This window comes from Phaethon aethereus (assembly GCF_964289735.1).
Source record: "Phaethon aethereus genome assembly, chromosome: 8".
In the NCBI taxonomy this organism is placed as follows: Eukaryota; Metazoa; Chordata; class Aves; order Phaethontiformes; family Phaethontidae; genus Phaethon; species Phaethon aethereus.
This window is the reverse complement of record NC_138584.1, coordinates 7,841,881-7,865,282: the sequence shown is the minus strand read 5'-3', so window position 1 is coordinate 7,865,282 and position 23,402 is coordinate 7,841,881. Positions and strand designations below refer to the sequence as shown.

The window sequence follows — 23,402 nt, the reverse complement described above, 5'->3', positions numbered from 1 at the left end:
TGTCAGCCTGTGGCAGAAGGACAAGCCTTGGCAGTGACAAAGACCTCGCTGGGGCAGCAGGGCTGCACTGATGGCTGGAGGCAAGGTCCCGTCTGCAAGGACCGAGCAGCCCTGGGGGGTACTGCAGGGAAAAATTTTGCTCTCCCTCCTTGCTCTGAGTTGTCTCTTACTTGAAAGAGGCATTTCTTAGTTTCTATTCAGGCTTTCCTTTCCAGCCACTAGCTCTGCGTTTGCACTGGCAATTTCATTTTTAACAGACATCAGACTACCGGCCGTCCTCAAAGTGCACACAAAGACTTGGTTCTATCTAACAGCAGCAGCTGAGGTAGCTCCAGTCAGAAACACAAAACTAACAGAAGTTCTCTGTGCAAGTCGTCCAGGCCTTCTGGTTTTAAGCTCAATATTAGTGAACCAGCTACGATAGGAAATAAAAGTATTATGTCATTGTTATGATATGATCATATTCCATTTCCTTCCAAATGTAAACCCAAAACACTTCAAGTGTCCTGCCTAAATTGCTGCCAGTTTTAACTGCTCTCTGGCTGGCTGCAGTCTGTATTATTGGGTTTGCTCCATTTAAGGGGGAAAAAACCCCTGCCTATAGACATAGATAGTACTTATTAATTAATAATTACTCTCTATCTTCCCACACAGACTGCAGCCCGTCATTTCTAATGTCCCGGCCGCAGCCATCTTCTCACCAGTCTTTTGCTGTAACTGTGCAACTGTGTCTCTTCCCCTCCACGGCCTTTTCCAGATCCTCCTGCTTGCTGCCCGCCCTCCCACGACCAACACGGAGCGTTGCTGTGTTGTGCCCAAACGCACAGCCCCAGAGAAGGTCCCAGAGCTCGAGTACGTTATGTGGCTGCACGTTAACACCTTTCTTCTTATTGATGCCCTTCCAGAGGGCTTCCCAAGCCTTCCAAGTATTACCCGAAGCAGGGCGTCAGCTGCCGGCACCCAGGCGCTGGCAGCAGGTGTCTGTGAGGAGAGTTCGAGGCTGCCCCGCACCGGGCACGGCCAGTTCTGGCCGGTTCCAGCCGCCTCAGTAACGGCCCCACAGCTCGGCCCCTCAGCGAAGCTGGTGATTCCTCTGTGAAAATGTGTCTAAGAAAGGGAAAAATGCTGCCTGGCGGCGAGGAGTGAGGGGGAAAAGTGTGAGAAACAGCCCTGTGACACCAGGGACAGGGGAGGGGGAGGCACTCCAGGCGCCGGAGCCCGGGTCCCCTGCCGCCCCGGGGAGACCACGTGGGAGCGGGCTTATTCTGAAGGACTGTGGCCCGTGAAAGGACCCACGCCATGGCAGGGGAAAAGTGTGAGGAGCTGTTATGGACTGACTATGGACCCCTGCTCCCCATCCCCCCGTGCTGCTTCAGGGGGACAGGTAGAGGAACTGGGGGATGAAGGCATGAAGTTGAGCCCAGGAAAAAGGATTGGGGGGCAGGAAAAGTTTTTGGTTTTTGTCTTTGTTTCTCACCAGCCAAATCTCTTTCAATTGACAATAAAATAATTTCCCCAAATTGAGTCTTGTTTTGCCTGTGACAGCAATTGGTAAGTGATCTCCCTGTCCTTATCTCAGCCATGAGCATTTCCTTCTTATGTTCTCCCCCACCCTGTTGAGGAGGGGGAATGAGAAAGCAGCTGGGTGGCTGTCAGGCAGCTGGTCAGTCAACCCACCACAAGTACTAAGTTCTATTTAAATTTCAAGCATTCGGAGGTGTGTGGAATAATCACCTAGCAAGTTTAAAATGTGTCACTTCTGTTGCATATTCCAGGTGAGAGTCTGAGTACTTTACACATGGCTGAGCCCTGCTCCCCCCAGAGAGGTTAAGCCACTGGCCCTCTTCAGCACACGGGGCAGCTGAGAAGGAAAAAAAATATTTCTGTCTGCATCTCTGATGGAGACGTCTTTGCAGTGATGACAGGGCCTTTGGAGACCACAATGCCACGCAGTGGCGTGGGGAAGGAGGGATTCCTGACAGGCACCCGCTGCCCTGCTGACGCTGGGATGTTAACTGGAAGTCAGCATGGGACTTCACCGCCTACCTGCTCCCTTTTACTCTCAGCAAGAGAGCACAAAGGTACTTCAGGTTCACATTTCTGTGTGCAGTGTGCTCCTCAAGACCACAGGAAATAGCACTTTTTAAAAAGTAGGGCTACAGGGGACAGCATGTCTTTTTTTCTTTTTTTTTTTTCTCTTTTTCGCAGAGGAAATAAGAAGTTAAGAATGACAGGAGTAAAAGCGGTTAAAGAAAGACTGAATTTCCAAACCAATTATGTGAAACATAGTGCTAACAGGCAATTCAATGGTTTTCACACCCTAAGAGCAAAAGCAAAGCGTTCAGCAGTGGTACCACCCTTGCAAAGGGTACAAGTCACTAGAAAACAGTGCCAAGAAAACAAAAGAGAGCAAGCTGGTCACAAGTACAAGGTCAAACTTCCCAAGAAGGCTGTACAAAGAAGGAACACTTGCTGTCTAAGTGAGGTTCCTGGAAAGTCAATGATTTAAGACAATAAACATGGATTTCTTTTCTCTAAGCAGTGTCCCTCGTTCATATATATTCTCTCTCTCCAGCGGGCTTGGTGTGCTGATTCAACCTGGCTGCGGGCTGGTGGAGGCTCATCGCTGTCACCATTTCCTTATCCACTTCTGATGCTAGTCATAACCCCAACATGAGCACTGCAGAGAAATTAGCAAGCTTTTCTTCACAGTGTCCTATAAAGTTAGGTGCTAAGCATCGTTTACAGGCAATGAGCGGAAACACAAAGAAACGAAAATGCTGCTACCAAGTGCCAATTTTAGGATTTTTTTCAAAGAATTCAGTGATTGTACAGCTCTATCCCTGCCAGCACCAGAACAAGTATGCTCTGCATTCAGCCCCAACAGTCCCAAACAGCACTCTTGAGCATGGCAGCCTTGAAGTTTGATGCCGTGTCCCCACATTCTCTCACTTCATCCCCTCAGCACATCCTCCAACTCCCTCCAAGCAACAGGGCTGGATTTTTGTTTGTTTACTTGTTTCTTTTGTCTGCATGAAAACAAAGGGGGGTGTGTGTGTGGAAACTCTGGCTGAAGTGCTGGTTAGACCTTTCAGGCCAGGGTCCCCCAGGAGAGAGGAATCAGCACATGGAGGCAGAAACTCCCAGCACCCAGTGCCACCTGCAGCCACCACCAGCCCTCAGCAAGGAGCCTGATGCCAGCAGGCATGGGTGCTGTTGGTGGTGCCCTGTTCCCTGCCAGGACAGGCTTGCTCCTGCCCCTCAATGCAAGGTCCCAAGCCCATTTTCAGGTTCTCTCATGCTTTCTGGTTCTCTCTTCAGCCTGTCTGATGAGCTAACAAAGTAGAAATTACTAACCCCACAGAAGTTACAAGATCCACAGGTTGCTTTCTGCTACAACCTGCACCCAGAAGCCTTTCTAATGCCATTTCCTAGCACAAGAGGAAAAGCGGGGCAGTTCTGTGGCACTGTTTTCCCTGGCATCCCAAGCAGACTCGATGCCACTAGCATCATTGCACTGATACACATTGTGGGGAGGCACCGAGGATAGGCTCCCCCAGGCTTTTATCCCAGGCTGGGGAACCATCTATGTATCTCTTCCATCCCATGTGCACTCTGGGAGCAAGGAAACTCAGACAGCAAGTTACATTAGCATCAAAATGAAAGTCACACATCTCAAGGCCCAGCGCACAGCACTGGTACTTCTCTTGTAGCGCTGCATGGACAATCCTGCCGCGTCCAAGACATCTTTATTTTGTGACTGGGAGGGCACTAGGTACAGTGTCTATGTGGATGCATAGACTGACTGATGGATCACACCATGTCTTGTCACTGAACTCCCCCCTGCGCAGAATAATGTGCATGTGATGACAAAACGAACACATCAAAGGCAGGGAGACAGTACCTAAGGGTCGTTTGAGCTGGATCAAGAAAGTACCGTCCTCTTCTCTCCTTCAACAGCCTTGCCTGAGTCACATATTCCAGCCCAGCAAGCAGGGTGTCCACAGGATGCGAGTGGGGAGTTTCGAGCCTTAAATTAGCTCTCAGCAGGAAAGCAGTGCACACACACAGCCGCACACAGCCTGGCGGGACCACTCGATGGCTAGGACACACAGTACCAATTTCAGAGCACAACAGCGAGGAACATTGCAAAGGCTGCAACAGCACGCTTCTGCTGCTTATTCAAAAACTAGCCAGCCAACCCCTCCTTGCTCAAACCAAGTGCAGCAATGGGATTTGCCTACTGAATATGCTGAATTTCTCCTGGCCCTTCCCTGTTGAAACCAAGCAGGGAATTAGAGCAAATTACATCCTCTTTTGTGGCTACAGCATTTCTGATCTTCCATGGTTTGGATTTCTCTTTCAGAACTTTAATGAAAGCCAAATCTTGGATACCTGTTCATGCAGAAACCTTAGCAGGGAGCACAGATAAAGAGAATGGTAGCAAGCCACTCTGTCAGCATGTCCTTCGGAGCCTGTGCTGATATTGGGCAGCTTGTACCAGTTTTTTGGTTAACCCCATGATAGTTGAGAATTGCACCAGCCATAAACAGATTGCACGCTGCTTAGGGAATTTCATGTTCATCACACCTCCAGCATGAACAGCTAGCTTGTAGACTTTCAATTAGGAGAGACAAATCTCCTTCTCTGATGCCTTTTACTGAAACCTTTTTCCGAAACCTTTTTCCTCTCTCTCGACATAAACCTCACTAGCAATGCCAGGAGAAATGCATGTCCCCAGCACAGGGCTCAGGAGAGCATGCAGTCCAGTTTTGACAGTCATTCAGGTGGCTCAAAAGGCCAGCTACTCCTCTGACCAGTGCAGGTTTCCAACTTGAACATCCCAGGGAATTAGCTGACCAGCAGGATTTCATTCCTCAAGAGTGACCTGACAAAGGGGGACCAGAGGAATCCCCAATGACAAAAGGAAACTGAGCAAGGAGACTTTTTCAACTGTTGTTGAAGGGAACTGGTTGTGGAGCATGGGAAAAAGAGACATAAAATCTCTGTGATGGTTTGTAAGTGGAGGAGAGAAGTTCATTCTCTGTAGAGAGGGCTGAATCATACAGAGCATGCTGAGGAACGCTGAGACAACTGAGGCAGAGGAAAGCATGCTGGGGTTTGTTATTCCACGTAGAGCTTTTTGTCTCTTTCCTACCCAAAGCAAAAAGCAGCTTATTTTCCAAAACACTTGAGTCTTCACAACAGAAAGCCTATGTGCCTGTTCACATGACTCCGATGTCTTGGCAGGGGTAACCAGCCAGACCAGTGTCTGCTGGTAGGATCCTAAACTAGCATTGCTGGTCACACCACAGGCAGAGCCCAGGGAACTCAGCACCTCTTCACACCTCTATCTGGCAGAAGACGCCATCCGAGAAGAAGCCACCGAGGCGAAGGGCTACGGAGCGAAGGATCGCGCCGGGGGAGCCTTCCCGAGGCGGCCAAACCGCGAAGGCGGCAGCACAGGGAGCGAGAGAGTGCCCCAGCTTCCCCCCCCGACCCCCGGCCGGCGGAGCGGGCTCCTAACGAGCGGCAGCTCTGACTCAGCGCGGGCGGGGCCCAGGGCGGCGGCGGCCAAAACCCTTCGCCTACAAGAGCAGCCCCCGGGAGCGCGAGCGACCCGCAGCGCGGCGAACAGGGCGTGGCACGTCAGGAGGGCGTAGCGCGTCAGTTTGCGCGGCAGTTCGTGCGGGCGGGGTACAGTACAAGTGGCCATCGTCCTCCCAGAGGAGGCGCAGCCATGGTCGCCACTCGGCTGAAAACCGGGGCCAGAAAGACTGTGGCGACACAGACGGAGCTCCCGCTCAGGCACGTGGCTGTCCAAGTATCCGGCTGCAGAGAGTGCCTGAGCCTGTCGGTTGTCCCAGAGACCGATGGGGACGCTACCTGCGTGCGGTGCGACCAGGTCAGCGACCTGCTCAGCCTGGTGGCAGAGCTGAAAGAGGAAGTGGAGAGGCTGAGGAGCATTAGGGAGTGTGAGAGGGAGATAGATTGGTGGAGCCACTCCCTGGCGGCCCTGAGGCAGGGGCAGCTGGTGGAGGCTCCACAAGCAGCAGGAGATCCCCTGTCCTCTTGCTGCCGGGCAGAAGGAGCGGACCTAAGAGATGAGGGGAAATGGAAGCAGGTCCCTCCTCGGAGAGGTCGGCGAATTCCCTCCCGGCCTCCCTCACCGTCCCAGCTGCCCTTACACAACAGGTATGGGGCTCTGGAACATCAGGGACAGGAACATGAGGACCCTGATGAAGGTCCGTCCGAGAGGGTGCCTAGGGTGAGTCAACCAGCCCCACGCATCAAGACGTCCTTAGTTAAGAAAAAGAGGAGGGTGATTGTTGTAGGTGACTCCCTCCTAAGGGGTACAGAGGGCCCAATATGTCGACCAGACCCAACTCACAGGGAAGTCTGCTGCCTCCCTGGGGCTTGGGTGAGAGACATCACCAGAAAACTCCCTGATCTGGTTCGGCCCACTGATTACTACCCGCTGTTGGTCATGCAGGTTGGCAACGATGAGGTTGCGCTAAGAAGCCCGAAGGCAGTCAAAAAGGACTTGAGAGCACTGGGGCGACTGGTCAATGGAGCGGGAGCACAGGTAGTGTTTTCGTCAATCCCTTCAGTGACGGGGAAGAACGCTGAAAGGAACAGGAAAGCACACCTGATCAACACATGGCTCAGGGGCTGGTGCCGTCGTCAGAATTTTGGGTTTTTTGACCACGGGGCGGTTTACACGGCACCAGGTCTCCTCGCAAATGATGGAGTGCAACTGACGCCGAGGGGAAAAAGGATTCTTGCTCATGAGCTGGCAGGCCTCATTGAGAGGGCTTTAAACTAGAATTGGAGGGGGGAGGGGCTAAAACCGGGCTCACTAGAGTTGAACCTAGGGGTAGGTTCAACGTGCCAGAGTTGAAATCTATAGCCCGGCTCAGGTGCATCTACACCAATGCACGCAGCATGGGCACCAAACAGGAGGAGCTGGAAGCCATTGTGCAGCGCGACAGCTATGACGTAGTTGCCATCACAGAAACATGGTGGGATGCTTCTCATGACTGGAGTGCTGCAATGGATGGCTATAAGCTCTTCCGAAGGGATAGAATGGGAAGGAGAGGTGGTGGGGTGGCTCTGTATGTTAGGGAGTGTTTTGATTGCATAGAAATCGAAGATTGTGAAGACCAAGTAGAGTGCTTGTGGGTAAGGATGAGAGGGAAGGCCAATGAGGCAGACATCCTGCTGGGAGTCTGTTACAGGCCACCCAACCAGGATGAAGAGACGGATGAGACATTCTATAAGCGACTGGCGGAGGTCTCGCATTCGCTGGCCCTTGTTCTTGTGGGGGACTTCAACCTACCGGACATCTGCTGGAAGTATAACACGGCAGAGAGGAAACAGTCTAGGAGGTTCCTGGAGTGTGTGGAGGATAACTTCCTGATGCAGCTGGTGAGTGAGCCCACCAGGGGAGGTGCCTTGCTGGACCTGCTGTTTACAAACAGAGAAGGACTGGTGAGAGATGTGGTGGTCGGAGGCCGTCTTGGGCTTAGCGACCACGACATGATAGAATTCTCGGTTGTGAGGGAAGTAAGGAGAGGGGTCAGCAAAACTGCTATCATGGACTTCCGGAGGGCAGACTTTGGCCTGTTCAGGTCACTGGTTGAGAGAGTCCCTTGGGAGACAGTCCTGAAGGACAAAGGGGTCCAGGAAGGCTGGACAGTCTTCAAGAAGGAAATCTTAAAGGCGCAGGAGCAGGCGGTCCCCATGTGCCGTAAGAAGAGCTGGCGGGGAAGGCGACCGGCCTGGCTGAACAGGGAGATTTTGCTGGGACTCAGGGAAAAGAGGAGAGTTTATCACCTCTGGAAGAAGGGGAAGGCAACTCATGAAGAGTACAAAGATCTCGTTAGGTCAAGCAGGGACAAAATTAGAAAGGCAAAAGCCCAGCTAGAGCTCAGTCTGGCCACAGTCGTAAAGGATAATAAAAAATGTTTTTACAAATATATTAACAACAAAAAGAGAGGCAAGGAGAATCTCCATCCCCTACTGGATATGGCGGGGAACATTGTCTCCAAGGACGAGGACAAGGCTGAGGTACTTAATGCCTTCTTCGCCTCAGTCTTTAATAGCCACTCCAGGTATCCACAGGATATTCAGCCCCCTGAGCTGGAAGACGGGGATGGAGAGCACAATGTACTCCTCGTAATCCAGGAGGAAGCAGTCAAGGACATGCTAAGCCACCTGGACACCCACAAGTCTATGGGGCCTGATGGGATCCACCCAAGAGTACTGAGAGAGCTGGCGGAGGAGCTTGCCAAGCCACTCTCCATCGTTTATCAGCAGTCCTGGTTAACAGGGGAGGTCCCAGAAGACTGGAGGCTTGCCAATGTGACGCCCGTCTACAAGAAAGGCCGGAAGGAGGATCCTGGGAACTACAGGCCTGTCAGCCTGACCTCTGTTCCAGGGAAGATTATGGAGCGGTTGGTTTTGAGAGTGCTCACAGGGCATCTGCAGAACAGCCAAAGGATCAGGCCCAGCCAGCATGGGTTCATGAAAGGCAGGTCCTGCTTGACCAACCTGATCTCCTTCTATGACCAGGTGACCCGCCTAGTGGATGAGGGAAAGGCTGTGGACGTTGTCTACCTGGACTTTAGTAAAGCCTTTGACAGCGTCTCCCACAGCATTCTCCTGGAGAAACTGGCGGCTCGTGGCTTAGACGGGTTTACTCTTCGCTGGGTGAGGAACTGGCTGGATGGCCGAGCCCAGAGAGTTGTGGTGAATGGCGTTAAATCCGGCTGGCGGCCGGTCACGAGTGGTGTTCCCCAGGGCTCGGTTCTGGGACCAGTCTTGTTCAATATCTTTATAGATGATCTGGATGAGGGAATTGAGTGCTCCCTCAGTAAGTTTGCAGATGACACCAAGCTGGGTGGGAGTGTTGATCTGCTGGAGGGTAGGAGGGCTCTGCAGAGGGATCTGGACAGGCTGGATCGATGGGCAGAGGCCAACTGTATGAGGTTTAATAAGGCCAAGTGCAGGGTCCTGCACTTTGGCCATAACAACCCCATGCAATGCTACAGGCTTGGGGAGGAGTGGCTGGAGAGCAGCCCGGCGGAAAGGGACCTGGAGGTGCTGGTTGACAGCCGGCTGAATATGAGCCGGCAGTGTGCCCAGGTGGCCAAGAAGGCCAACAGCATCCTGGCCTGTATCAGGAATAGTGTGGCCAGCAGGAGTAGGGAAGTGATTGTGCCCCTGTACTCGGCACTGGTGAGGCCGCACCTTGAATACTGTGTTCAGTTTTGGGCCCCTCACTACAAGAAGGATGTTGAGGTGCTGGAGCGTGTCCAGAGAAGGGCAACGAAGCTGGTGAGGGGTCTGGAGCACATGTCTTATGAGGAGCGGCTGAGGGAACTGGGGTTGTTTAGTCTGGAGAAGAGGAGGCTGAGGGGAGACCTTATCGCTCTCTACAACTACCTGAAAGGGGGTTGTGGCGATGAGGGTGTTGGTCTCTTCTCCCAAGTAACTAGTGATAGGACAAGAGGAAATGGCCTCAAGTTGCGCCAAGGGAGGATTAGATTGGATATTAGGAAAAATTTCTTCATTGAGAGGGTGGTCAGGCATTGGAACAGGCTGCCCAGGGAGGTGGTGGAGTCGCCATCCCTGGAAGTGTTCAAAAAACGTGTGGGTGTGGCGCTTCAGGACATGGTTTAGGGGACATGGTGGTTCTGGATTAATGGTTGGACTTGATGATCTTAAAGGTCCTTTCCAACCTAGTGATTCTGTGTGATTCTGTGATCACAGATGCTGCCAGCAGTCTCCTGCACCACAGCCTGCAGTCCCGCATCTCCTTTGTCAGGGCTTCAGTCACGTGCAGGGAACAGAATATCCGACTCTCTGTTACCCCAAAAGATGAATCAGCTACAAGTTGTCAAGCTTTTCTTCTTATCTTTTTTTTTTTAATTAAAATCAACAAGAAATTCACATGCAACTTGCCTCACCCTGCATCGAAACTCCTCCTCTCTACTCACCTCACCCTCTCTTTTGCGTTAAACCTCAGTCACTTAGTCATGCCTAAAATTACACTTTTGTAACCATGATGTAATATAACCCCATGTTGGAGTACCAGAAAAATAATAGCAATATTTAAGTTTACTTCCCTTCCCCTTTTCTTCCTCCTCTAGCCACTAGACAATGCTCTTTCCCAATGTGGTAAAAATTTGGCAGAGTTTTTACAGCTCCATGGTCTGGAAGAACTAACCTCACAAGACATTGTAACAGAAACTTAGAAAGCCCAAGGCTGGCTTCAGGTAAATGAGTAAGCAAAAAAAAAAAAAAAAAAAAAAATCAACCCCCAAAAAAACAACCAAAGCAACAACGAAACTTGTCAGATCAAACAGAAGGTTGCTGTTTGAACTCACAGGATTTGAGTGGCTTCAGACTTATCAGTTCTTCCATTCTTACTCATGCTCTCTCTTCTTCCTGGGAGGGCTATAGAAACAGTCATATGTAACACATCTCAACAGTGACAGTTCCAGCTAATTACAACTAAGCTGTGAGGTTTCTGCGCCAAGATGTGTATCCAAGCGAGCCTGCTGAGAGCCAGTCCATCTCTTGTCTCTGACCCCGCTGCTTCAGCAGGTGCTGGGTATCAGCTGGAGATCAGCAACTGCTCCTTCTGCTTTTGAATTACAGGTGTCCTTCAGGCCATCAGTCACCTTTCTACCTGACGACGAGTGACCACGGACTGGTAAAGAGTCAGGACACACAGATGCAATCTGCAGTATTGACATGAGGGGTGCTGGCCATAGCTGTCCAGGGGACATTTCTGCCTCTCATAGCAGGGTTCCTCCGCTGGAGAAGGCAGAGCTGCAGCAGGCACTGGCAGGGCTGTTTGCCAGTGCACCACCTCCCGTCTGCACGGATCTGTGAGAAACAGCACCCGCTGTGCAGCAGTGCCCATCGCACACCAGCCCTGCTCATTGCTCATCCTGCCTCACTCTCTGCTTAGAGCTCACTGGGTGTCCCTGTGCTTCCACTGCGCTTTTGCTGTAGAAGAAAAAATGACCCTATCCATACCGTCCTTTCCATAATGCAGTCCCTTCTACCACCTTGGTTACTGTACATACTGAGCCTACCCAAGGCTTTTAAGACACTAGCATCCTCCACTGGGGTAGGTAAATAGGATGCAGCATCTGATACACATCAACCACAAAAGAGTCTGTATCTCTGTCAAGCAGCTCACTGTGCTTGGTCACATAGCAGCACAAATTTTTCTGTCATGCAGAGCCCTGATTTGGTCAGCTGCGCACCCCAACACTCAGGCATCTCCTGGAAAGGGTTCATCTCAACACGAGAGCTGTCTGTGTGCATGCAACATGCCCACTGGCTCAGTACTGGCCAGGTCCCTCCATCTGGAGGAAAGCACGTCTGTGCCTAGGAAGAAAGGACATGAACCACAGAAGACCCCCGGGCAGTGGCAGCAGACCAGAAGCTTCTGAAGAGGATCAGGAGATGATCTGGGCTTGTCGCTTCTTGTCAGCCACATTCTCCACAGAGAAGAGTCTCTCCGGAGCCGCATTAAAAGGTGCCCAAACCCTGGGCTACCTCCATACAGGGCCCAGGCTGTTCCATCAGGAGAGAGCTCAGCTTAGACCGCTGCAATCCAGAAACATGACCTGCAGGGAAGGGTCACTTGTTTTCCTCAAGACCAGAAGGAAAAAAAAGAAAAAAAAAAAAAATTATCACAATGCCCAGCCCTGCCAATGGAGCTGGGATATCCTTTCTGGTGCAAATACCCTTCCCTTGCTGGGGAGGGAACAAAACACTTGATAATTTCAAAATAAATGTTGATAATTTGAATATTTGTTAAATAATCCTAAATATAGTCCCAGAGCTATTAATAATATCAGCATTAAATATTCATTAAGTATTTAATGCTAACAATAAACAAGTATTTCACTAAATTAACTGTTCGTTAGCTAGATAAACAGATGACTTTTTAATAAAGTCGTTGCGGTACATGAAGTCTATGAATTGACTCTGTGCGGTTTGAAATTGTATAATCCTTTCATGACCTGACTTTAGATCTTTAGTCAGAGCCCACAAGCTAAGTAGTGGATTTGCTCGGGGCAGTTCAGAGCAATATTTGAAGAAAGGATCGCAAAGAAGAAACGTGTATTACTGGCAGCCGTGCCGCTGACTCGACACGGTCACAGCCGCTCTCTGACTCAGGAACAAGCCCAGCAGCACCCAGCTCTGTCCTGAAAGGATAAGCCAGCTCTGTCCACCTCAGGAGATCCCAACACGATCTATAACATGACTGTCCAACCCACTGTGCCACTGTCTCGGAAACGTCTGCATCGCCTTTACATTTCAGACAACAAATCCTTGCCCCGTCCTGACATGCAGCAATAGCAACTGCTGCATCCTGCCCCAGAGCTGACTGCATCCTCTGCCTAGATGAGTTACTGTGCGCTGACTTATAGAAACCTTTGGGAGCTTTCCAGCCCTTCCCCATTACAGTACTAGCAGAGAGCGTAACCTCAGCCTGAGTTTCCTCTGGGCAGTGAATGCCCCGTGTCTTGCCAGTAAAGAAAGGAAGCACGCAACATGCTCAGCTACAGAAATAGCTGCAAGCTTGCGGGCATGTGTACATACAGGTGCCCACTCCCCACTTGGATGTCTGGTCGCTAGGAAAGCAACACAGCCCAAACAGCAGTCAGAAGAGGATAGCAGCTTCCAGCCTTTCCTGGTAGGGTCTGGATCCAACACCTCCATCCTATGTGGTTTGCCCCTCTGATACTAGGAGGGCGTGGGGAGAGTGAGAGCACATCAATCAAGCAAAAAGGCCCCTAAACTTTGATCTTTTGAGGTATTTTCCATCCTGAGAAATGCAGGGGAAATATCTGAGTGCAGCAACACCCGTGTGAGCTGAGAGGGTGCAGTGTTCACTTTACGCTGGCCGCACCAGTAGCCAGTCCACTTCGACGTTTCGAAGAAATAGGTTTCCCTGAAGCAAGCAAGAGCAAACCACAGGCCACACACCACCAAGCCAAGAGCAGCACCACGAAAAAGGAAATAAATGCTGCAGGCTGCTGAAGAGCCACTGTTCACTGTGACCAACATCAGAGCTGCGAGAAGGCTAAAGCACAGGCAAAGATGATGATGACAGCCCCAGCCTTTGTGTACTGCCTGGTGGCGATGTGGCAGACAGCCCTGGGGTTAACCCATGCAAGGGAAGAGCGTCATGGACCAGATGCCAGCGTGAGCAAATAGTTTGGTTTTTTTTAACACCAAAGCGCCACTTCCTTTGGGTGCCCTTCAGACTGCCACGTGGGAAGTGTTGCTGGGGCCAGAGGACACACAGAGGAGCACAGTGCCTTTGGGGACAGCAGCGCTTCTGCTCAGCAGCAAGTGTCTGGCTCCGTTCAAGATCAAGCCTGTGTTTTGAGATCAGTCCCCTTCTTGATGGCCAAACTGGGCTTGGGCTGCCTGGTCTGTGCTGCGCACTTCATGCCTCCCTGGTCCCCAAATCCTGATGTTTCGATGCTGGAGCCCCAAAACACCACGGCAGGGACCCTGTGCCCTGCCCAAGCAGGCAGTGAAATGGGGTCAGGCTCCCAGATTTCTGCCGTGCTGCTGAAGGAGTGGGGTGCTGGTCCCTGATTACAGAGGCCCTCAGGGCTTTGGCCATTGCAGAAGCCTGCTGCCCCAAATGAGGAGAGGACAGTGCCGCTTACTAGAAAAATATACCTTTATTTACCATCTGTGTTTTGCTCAGGAGAGAATATCCCATGACAAGGGGGCCAGCATGCCCCCACCTGCACCAGGATCAGGTCTCCATGGGGTACCCTGACGTGTCGCAAAGGCAGGAAGGGGGTTGGAGATGCTGTTTTCATCTCGTGCCCCACTGCCCTCCACCGCTGTGCTGTTCAGGTCCTGTCAGCAGAGCATGTGTCTTCCCCATCAGCCCCACCACCATGGTCATGGTTTTCTTTGCAGACTTGGGACCCTCCTCATGGCACTGCTGCTTCTGGCGTGTTCCTTGCAAGGCAGTCGGGATGAGTTAAATAAAGGGGTTGGGGGACAATTTTCTAGGATGGGAACGGTCGATAACTTAACGCAAAATGAACATATCATGTGCAACGAGCCAGCTAGCAGGCAGGTGCCTGTCATACAGCAGTCAATGCCAAGTGCCCAGGCAGGGTGGCCAGCCATGGCTCCGGGAAGGCAGCTGAGGCCTCCGCAATACTCGTTCCCACACCGCTGCCTGCAGCGTGGCGTGGCACAGCCCAAGCACCCATAGCCCTGGCTCAAGCGGTCTCCTCGGCGCCTGCCGGCTGTCCCTGCACACCTGCTTGCCCAAGCTCACCAGGGCCATAATGCCATTTGGGGCCACTGGCACCAGCATCTTCTCAAGTAGTAAGTAGTGAGTTTCAATGGGGACTTCAGCACACTATGTTTTGAGTTTTTTGGTTTTTTCAGAGGGGGAAAACGTGCAATTCTCTTCAGGTTGATGCAGTACAGCCCCAGTGCTTCCCAGAGGTCTGCTTTCAAGCCTTTACCAGTTTGCTTGAGTCTTCTCATGCTGAAAAGCAAAACTTGGCTTCTTGGTGGGCTTCGTGGTGCAAGACCCTGGCTTGGCCACTGCTGCTCAGGCAGCACTCAACCCTCACATGTCCTAGTGTTTGTGTGGGGCTGCCAGCCATGCTCCAACAGCCCCGTTTAAAGTTTAAATAAGCCAAAGAATGTCTTTGATTCCTCAAAATTAACCAGAGCAATTTTGGAGACGTTGACGTGCAAACTGTCCATGTTCCTGAGCTTGAATAAACCCCCCAGGTAGCTTTTCCGGGCCCATGTTTTCTGACTCGTACAGTAGTTGATGCCTTTGTCCTCCATCAGCACGTGGCTGCCCGGCATGGCTGGGTTTTTCTTGTAGACGATGTGGGTCAACACCTGGCTGCTGCAGACGCTCCCCCGGAAGAGCACGTTGGAGTACACGAAGTACAGGCCGGTCTCATTGATGACGAGGCCCTGATCACGGTACTGAATGCCATTGGTGAAGGCATGGCCAGAGATGTGTTCCCACTCCAGAGGGAGGTCCCGCTGGGCCGGGTTCCCTGGAAGCCAGAACAAGAGAAAAATTGCGATGATTACAAGCAGTTGTGTGGTTTTTTTCCTCAAGTCACTCCCTATGTCACAAGAAGTCAACTGTTCTGCAAGCCCTTGGCTGCAGCGTGGAAAGTCTACCCTGACCTCGCAGTGTTGGGGGCTCTCACCATCACCTCAACGCCAGCTGCTTGTGACAGCCTTCTGCCCCGCACACCGCGGGTGTGAACCAAAAAAGAGAGCCCTCACTGAAAAGCACAGATAAGGGGAAGATTTTAGTTGTGGAGTGACTTCCCGCTGTCAGAGTGCACATCCTGTTTTCCAAAGGAAAATAGGAAAGCCTGTGTGAGGTGGGCTCCTCACAGCTATGACCATGCCACCCTCTCACCCCAGCCACCTCTGCCCTATCCCCTGATCCTACACCCTGCTGGCACCTCAACACGTACCTGTTAAGTGGGCTGCCTTCCTCGGTTCCTTTTTCATTGACTGCTCTTTCTGCCCTGTACAAAAATAGGGAATACATTAGCCATATGCTCCATGGAGGAGCCAGCCCAGGGAGCAGAAGGGAGCCAAACATGAAGCTGAAATGGGGCAAATTCAGAGCAGCACAGAGCACACAAGCACCATGGCGTAGTGCAGCAAGGCAGAGCGGTGCTTGGGCAAACGCTGCAGGGCAAGAAGAAGAGGAGCTGAAAAGGAAGAGTTGCAGCGAAGGATCGAGATGAGATCAAAAGGAAGGGGAAAGAGCAAGCAGAGCTTTCATCTTAAAATGGCTCAGATGGTGAGCTGAAGCAGAGGTCTCTCGCTCAGGGAGTAGGAGAGGGACGATACTGCCCCTTCACCCAGCATCTGTGGTCCATGCCAAGGAGATTGCTCATGTCCTGTCACTGATGAGCCTCCTGTTCAGCACTGCCAAGGGCAGATGTACTCATGGCAGTTGACTTCTGTCTGTCAAGTACCAACTCTCCTTACAACTAGATCAGAGAAGACACCCGAGACATCCTGCAAGCCATCCCACTGGCCAGGCAGACCTTGTCCTCAGAGAGGCAGAGCACAGCTAGGAAAATTCTGCCTTCCCTGGAGGGCTCGGTTCCCCTTTGAGAGATGGGCCAGTTACAGTAACTCAGTGTTTGAATCCCATCCCACTGCATCCTTCCCTTCTCAGCGTCTACTTTCAAGCATCATGTTCTCAAATTTTACACGCAGCCTTTTCTTTTCTCAAGCCAATTAAATTTGCCTCTCCTCCCCCGTTCTCCTTTACACTATTTCCATAGCTTTAATTTATCCATCACCCTCAAGAAATTCAGGGTTACTATTTATGGCTTACATTCAGCTACCGCTAAAGCAGCCTATGATCAAAGTGCCGAGCATCCAGTTAAAATGACAGCTCCCCTTCCCCTAAGCAAGAGATTAAAACATTTCTTGATATGGGAGTTGATGGGAGCCAGGACTGCCCTTTCCAGAGAATTTTGCTATTTCCAAACTTGCTTTCATTCAGTGTCAGAATGAACTTGAAAAGAAATTAACTTTCCTACTAACCAAAATCCTTGAGGGAAACAAAAACCTTTTCAGATCTAGCAAAAATTGTCAAGAACGCTGAAAATTTCTTTTTGACTTGGCTATCTTTAAAAAGGGATCTCCTCACTGGTAACATTAACATGGAATGTGAAAGTAAAATAATAGTTTGAAAGTTCAAACTAACTATGATTTTTAAATCGTTCCATTCAGATTGAAACTCTCTGTTTTTTTCCTAAATGAAATTTAGAAAAATTGGCATGTTCTTGTGGAAAGTTTCAATTTCACTGAAACGACATTTCTGAAAGAAAAAAGAAACCACATATTATCAGGCTCTTCTCAACTAGCTTTGGCTGCAGTGAGACTTCGTAGCAAAAGAATTTGGGAAAAAAGTTGTGCTCGCAAGGGTGGGAGTGAATCCCCCACCCTCAAAGAAAATGAAACCCTCTGCATCCTCCCAAAATGTGAAGAGTAAGGAGAGAAAGAAGTAACACGTGTGGTGCCCATCTTCCTTCTCCTCCTTCTGTTCATGTTGTTGCTGTATGCTAGGACAGCCAGAAACTCACTTTTACAGCAGAGCACCCCTGGTACCGTTGCCCCACCGGGCCTGGGAGGCCCCAAGGTAGAGGCACACTGCCCCAGGAACCTGTGGCCGACACCTCTAAGCACTCCAGCAGGCAGGGTGCAGGACCCCATCCCCACACCCCAGAAATAAAGCTCTTTTTCCAGCCAAGCAAATGAAATCAGTGCGTTCAGAGCACTGAGCTGCGACCCTGCCTTTGCCCCTGATGAGGAGAGGGAAGAGTTCAGCAGGAGCGTTCACACATGCTGACACAGAGGAGTTCCTCCTCTACGAACATCAACTCACCTATGAGTTTCTCCAAAGCTGGAGGGATGTGTTCAGTGCCGGCAGACTGTCAAAAGAGGAGAGTGACAAGCTGTCTTAGCAGAGTGAGAGCATAAGGGCATCATCTAAAGTAGCCAAGGATTATCTTTGACTATCTTGGCAATTTCTGGGTGCTCATGGGGAGCTGCAAAGTGCTAAGAAATATACAGGGAGAGACCTTGCAGCACTCAGAAACATGAAGACATCCAGATACCAGTCACCAATAGAGCAGTCCCATGCAGTAATGAGCAACCTCACTTACACTGGCACGGCAGACATTTAAATGCACACCAGCCTGTCCTTGGGGAGTTTTGCACCACCTAAGCATCTCAGACCCAATTTTAAGTTTTTCTTTTTTTTTCCTGTTCCCCCAGAGCCTCTCTGGGCAGCCAGGCAGACCTCACCTCTCTGAGTTCAGCCAGTTCCTTCTCCAGGTGGAAAATCTGAAACATGCTCAGCCCCACTCCAGTGAGGGCCAGCAGGATCAGCAAGAAGATCACCAGGAAGCCGACGCTCCTCCTTTCCCTGTTGTTCCTTGGCTTTCTCCTCCGGTCGGATACTGGTGGTGGGAAAGGAGCGACGGGGGGTGCTGGGGGGCAGGAAGTACTCGTGTTGGCACAGCCATCCACCCAAAAGATCTGGGGGTACACGTAGCTCAAGTTCTGCTGCATGGCTGGGAGTGGGATGGGCTGGGTGTGCTTGGCGTGATCTTCCATACGGCAGCCAAAAACGGCCGGGGCTGTCCCAGACTGAGCCCTGGGGGAAGACCTAGCTCTGCCTTTATACGCCTGCATCACTCCAGCAGTGAACACCCAGCTCAGACGCTGCAACTCTATGAAAGCCTCAAGCATCAACAGCAAACCCCAAAGAGTTTCCGCCCTTGACTGCAAGTTTGGGGCACCCGCCTGCTCCTCCCACACTGAGGCAGCAGGCACACACACGGCGGGACCAGCCCGGCAGCAGACTGCGCTCGCACAAAACCGCGCTCAGCGGCCGGGCTCGGGAAGCAGGTCTCTCAGCAGCGAAGCGCTTGTGGGACACACAAGGGCTGCGCTGCCAGTCAGGGGCTGAGTAATCAGCCCAGCGCACACCCACCAGCCAAGCACCCTTTCCAGCAGCCCACTCGAGCAGAGGCGGCTGCTTTTCCACTGCAGTGTCCTGGACCACAAGCAGAGCAAAAGGAATGACAAAACGTCTGGCATCCTGCAGAAGAGGTGAGAGGCAGAGCTGAGGACTTCTCCCCTCAGCAGATGGATGAGGACCTGATCCCAAGTGCAGCTGTAGGTGCTGGGGAATTGCTTCATTTCACACAGGACAAATTACTTACTGCTGTCTGTTGTGCATCCCACCTTTTCCTTGGCGGCTCCACAGGGCACAGACGCCGAGTCACAGAACACCAGTCACAGACACCGTCCCACTGTGACAAAAACCATCCTAACCAAGAAGAGGAAGACATTGTCAATGCTGCAGCCTCAGCAGAGCTGCCCCGGCGTTAACAGCCCAAGTAGAGCCAGCTCAGTGGGCTGCCTTCACCCACACCAAATCACTCAGGCTGAACGAGCAGTGTGCCGAAATGTGGGAAACACACAGTGACTTGGGGCACAATCAGGCTCTTCTGGCAGCTTCTGCTGCCCCTCTTACCTTTGCAAATACTATCTGCAATCCCACAGCCCACTTCTAACCTGAGGGTGCCTTAGAGAGGGAAGGGCTTTTTTATCAACTCTTCAGGTCAATGCTGAGCGCTGCAGCAGGACCTAACCTGGCCAAGTAACTTGTGGTTAGAGCCCGGGGCAGACACTGTGCTACTCATCTTGGTAGAATTTCTCTTGCCTTCCAAGGAAGGATCCAGAATTCAGGCCATGCTTCAAGGACCAGCACTTGTAAGAGCTCATTACAAAATCATAATGAGGAGGGACAAGGACATTTCCATTCCTCATTGACCACAGATTTCTAAGTGGCAGCAATGAGATTTTCCCCACAGATTTATAGGTGCACACAAGTGATTACAAACAGCAGTTTGGTCTTCCATTTTACAGACTTACACTGAAGTGTGTATTTGTGTGGGCAGCGTTTAAAACAAGGAAATGCTTAATACAAGAACAAACTGGAGATTTGTGTCCTCTGTGGCTGAAGGAAGCAATCCCAACATGCAGGATTTGATCTTGAACATCAAACCGGGGTCAGAGAACAGCACGCTTTAACAGCATACGCACACTTGTTTCTCCAAAGCAAGGTCTCAGCTTTGCCTCCAACCACACCAATAAGCCAGATGTGTCCTCAAAGCCTTGCCTGCACCACCAGACACCCCACTGCTTTTTGAAGATGTTCACCACAGCCGTTTGCTGCAGCAGTGATCCGTAGCATGAGAGGTTTCAGCAACCCGTCTGGCTCTTCCTTGTACTTCTAGGCTTCTGACATAAAAGACACAAAAACAACATAAATCCAGCTCCAGGAATTCAAGTCTGGTCATGCCTCCCCTCACTCGGTGCTCCTCCTGTCTGCATCCCAGAACAGTGCTCCCCAGCTAGCCCGCGGGCAGGTCCTCATCCACTCCTGCCATCGTTAGAAGAGAAGGTCACACAAAGGGCTGGGCTCAGCTCCACAGTTTTGCTTGGAGAGGATCCACTCTCAATTTTTTTCTGAAGCTGACTGCGTTTAATGCAGACAGCTTATCTTGCTGGGATTGCAGGCATAGTAACAGTCTCCCTTAAATGTCAGAAGTGTACTTATTTCTCACCCACTGCTTCCTATTTTCACAAAGATGCCTTTTTTATGGGTGGGTGAGAGGACAGAGGTGATGAAAACAATGAAAGCCGTTTCAGCCATGTCTGCTGCATCTTCTGCTCAGATCAAGAACCTGCTAATACCACATGTTGTGGCAAACCAAAGATGGGGGCTATTTTACCATCAAAGGATCATTTTTGGCGCACAGCACGCTTTCAGAAACCTCTCCCTTCCTAGCACACTCTACTGTGCTGGTCCTGCTGTCACACTCTGTTTCCCATCACCACCTTCGGAGATGACCAAGACAATACACGCTGGAAGACTATGGCAAGCGGGGCTGTGTCTCTGTAGCACATCATGGTGCCTGCAGGCTCTGTGTTCCTATTGCTCACGTGACATACAACATTAAGTCTCTACCTACAGCAAATTGCTAAAGTCATGCGAATCTATTTTGCTAGAAGGCCTAGAACCAGAATTTAGGCAAGGTTGAGCTTGAGCTCTCCTAAAATATGGGGCAAGGACAGGTGGGCAGCAAAGGAGGACATAAGGAGGACAGAAGGGGTGTTAGATTTGTCTGTCTGCCTCCCTATCTCCCTCTTCACCCAGTCTGCAAGATGCGTGCTGTTTCCAGCAGCCTTATTATATCATTTGAACAGGAGGGAATATCTTCAACTAGAAACACCTTCCATACTCTTTATGAGAGAATCGATCCCCTTTGCCAAAAACATCAAAGGACAAGCCACAGTTACAAGAGAGAAAAAGAGGATTTGCTCAGAAGAACCCACTCCCTCCCCACCTTACCCCCAGAGGAAAGGTGGGAGCTCTTATTAAGAATACACACTGTCATGCTAAAATTTATGTTGACAGCAAAGAGAACCAGCCAGCAGCTAAGAGTTTGTATCAGCAGATTTAAGGACAAAAGAATGACCTGCTTGAAATACCCCCAAAAAAGCAGGACTTGAACAATGATCCAGATCTAATACTTGACAGAAAATAAAAAACCATTAGTGTGAAGCACTGTGTAGGAGAGGCTCTCATCAAATTCTGGACGGAGTCCGATATGTGTCTGAGTGATTAACAAATGTTTCCTATTACACTAGTGACTAGTGGAAATGCTAAAAAGCGACTACTGAAACCCCACAGGGCTGCATATATTGCACCCAAGAACAACTGAAGAAGCAGCTGAGGATCATTTGCGTTCAAAAAATAGGACTCAAAACATTAACCCAAGATACTAACAGCCTCGGCAACCTTTCGTGGTCCCAGGCTAAGCCATGCCATCAGAGCCAGGAGAGGCAACTATTGCAAACCCAGTAAGGGTCAGCCACGGCTGGCAGAAGAGATGGCACCATTAACACCCATTGATGGGTACGGTGGAAGGAGTAACTGACAGCACCATCCAGGACAAGGCTTCTGATTTTCCACAAGGATTGTAAGGCTGCATCTTGAATACTGTGTTCAGTTTTGGGCCCCTTACTACAAGAAGGATGTCAAGGTGCTGGAGCATGTCCAGAGAAGGGCAACAAAGCTGGTGAGGGATCTGGAGCACAAGTCTGATGAGGAGCGGCTGAGGGAACTGGGAGTGTTCAGTCTGGAGAAGAGGAGGCTGAGGAGAGACCTCATCGCTCTCTACAACTACTTGAAAGGGGGTTGTGGTGAGGCGGGTGTTGGTCTCTCCTCCCAAGTAACTACTGAGAGGATGAGAGGAAATGGCCTCAAGTTGTGCCAGGGGAGGTTTAGAGAAATTTCTTTACTGAAAGAGTGGTCAAGCATTGGACCAGGCTGCCCAGGGAGGTGGTGGAGTCACCATCCCTGGAAGTGTTCAAAAAACATGTGGATGTGGCAGTTTGAGACATGGTTTAGTGGGCATGGTGGTGTTGGGTTGATGGTTGGACCTGATGATCTTAGAGATCTTTTCCAACCTTAATGATTCAGTGCTGTGTTAAGGGCTATCACAATTTCAACACCTTTACCATAGAACTGGAGAAAACCAAGCAAATTATTACACCAGTAATATTTGCAGATTAAAATAACTGGTAAGAGATCCTCAGTAGCCATGAGGACAAAGAATTTAATCAGAAGAAAACAAATCTAGAAACAAAGATAAAACTCTTTAGATAGAAAACAGCATCCTAGAAAGAAAACACAGTTCTGATACTGATAGAGAGGCTACCACCCAAGAGCAGACTAGCAAGGAGGTATGGACAGTGAGCAAAACACATGTATAAAGAGGGGCGATTTCCAGCAGTAAAGAGCTCTTGAATGTCACAGAAAAAAAGCCTTCCCAGGGAGTCACTAACTGGGAGCCAAAGCTGAAGGAGTTTGCACAAAAAGACATGGATTTCTGACTGAACATTGAAATTAATGCTTGTGAGAACTGCCTCCAGAAAGGTAGCAGGGTCTCCATTCACTGAAGCTTTTGAGGGGCATGGAATACACTAGAACTCACCCAGCATTTGCAGTTAGCACTGACATCTTAGTGTCATTTCTCTATTACTTTTGGTTTTTTTAACAGTTCGGTTTCCCAGACAAGGGTGATGCTTTTCATTTCCCCAACAACTGCCCTCTTTGCTAGAAGCATTTGCAGCACATGTAAAGCCGTGTCTTGGTGCCAACAGGTCACAAGGGAGACATTCACATATTCACACTCAGGAGCAGGTTTCAAAATCCATTTCTAACTTCTCTGGCCTGGCGTTGCAATGTTTAATACGGTCCTCTTCCAGTGAGCAAGGTGCTTTGTCATCTCCTTCACCACGATCCCAGCCAACCAGGCAGCAGCCCTGGATTCAGCAGAAGAGGTACAGCGCTCTGACCCAAGGCAGGAGAGAATCCAACCAGGGAAGGAGCCAAAGCAGCTGAAAAAAAGAGGAAGAATTGAAAGCAGCAGAGTAATATTTCTTTTGTGTCTGTAATAAGAGCAACGAAATGAGGTATAATGGTTATGAGGTAATAGGAACTATTGCTTGAACATCCAAGAAAGAGAAGCAGGTCACTTCTTAACATACAACAGCTTAGTCATGTGACAAAATGGAACAAGGTGTTGTGGCTGCTCAGACCTTGCGAGGAAGACCACAGCAAACATGCAGATGCTGATTTCCCGTCATCACCCATGACAGTTAAGAACTGCATTCACAAGCCCTTCAGCAGGATCCTTGTCCTACCCCAGGCTGCCAGCACAAAGCCAGCCTTGGCCCTG

The 23,402-nt window shown here is 50.5% G+C and overlaps 1 protein-coding gene across 1 annotated transcript; it reads right to left on the bottom strand.

The window, feature by feature from the left end:
• Positions 1-14,697: 14,697 nt before the first annotated feature.
• Positions 14,698-18,276, bottom strand: FASLG (Fas ligand; the record flags this gene model as incomplete). The annotated part of the gene is made up of 4 exons (XM_082002925.1): positions 14,698-15,092; positions 15,528-15,581; positions 17,465-17,510; positions 17,887-18,276. The coding sequence occupies 4 exons, from the start codon at positions 18,274-18,276 to the stop codon at positions 14,698-14,700; spliced, it is 885 nt and encodes a 294-aa protein (XP_081859051.1).
• Positions 18,277-23,402: the final 5,126 nt, after the last annotated feature.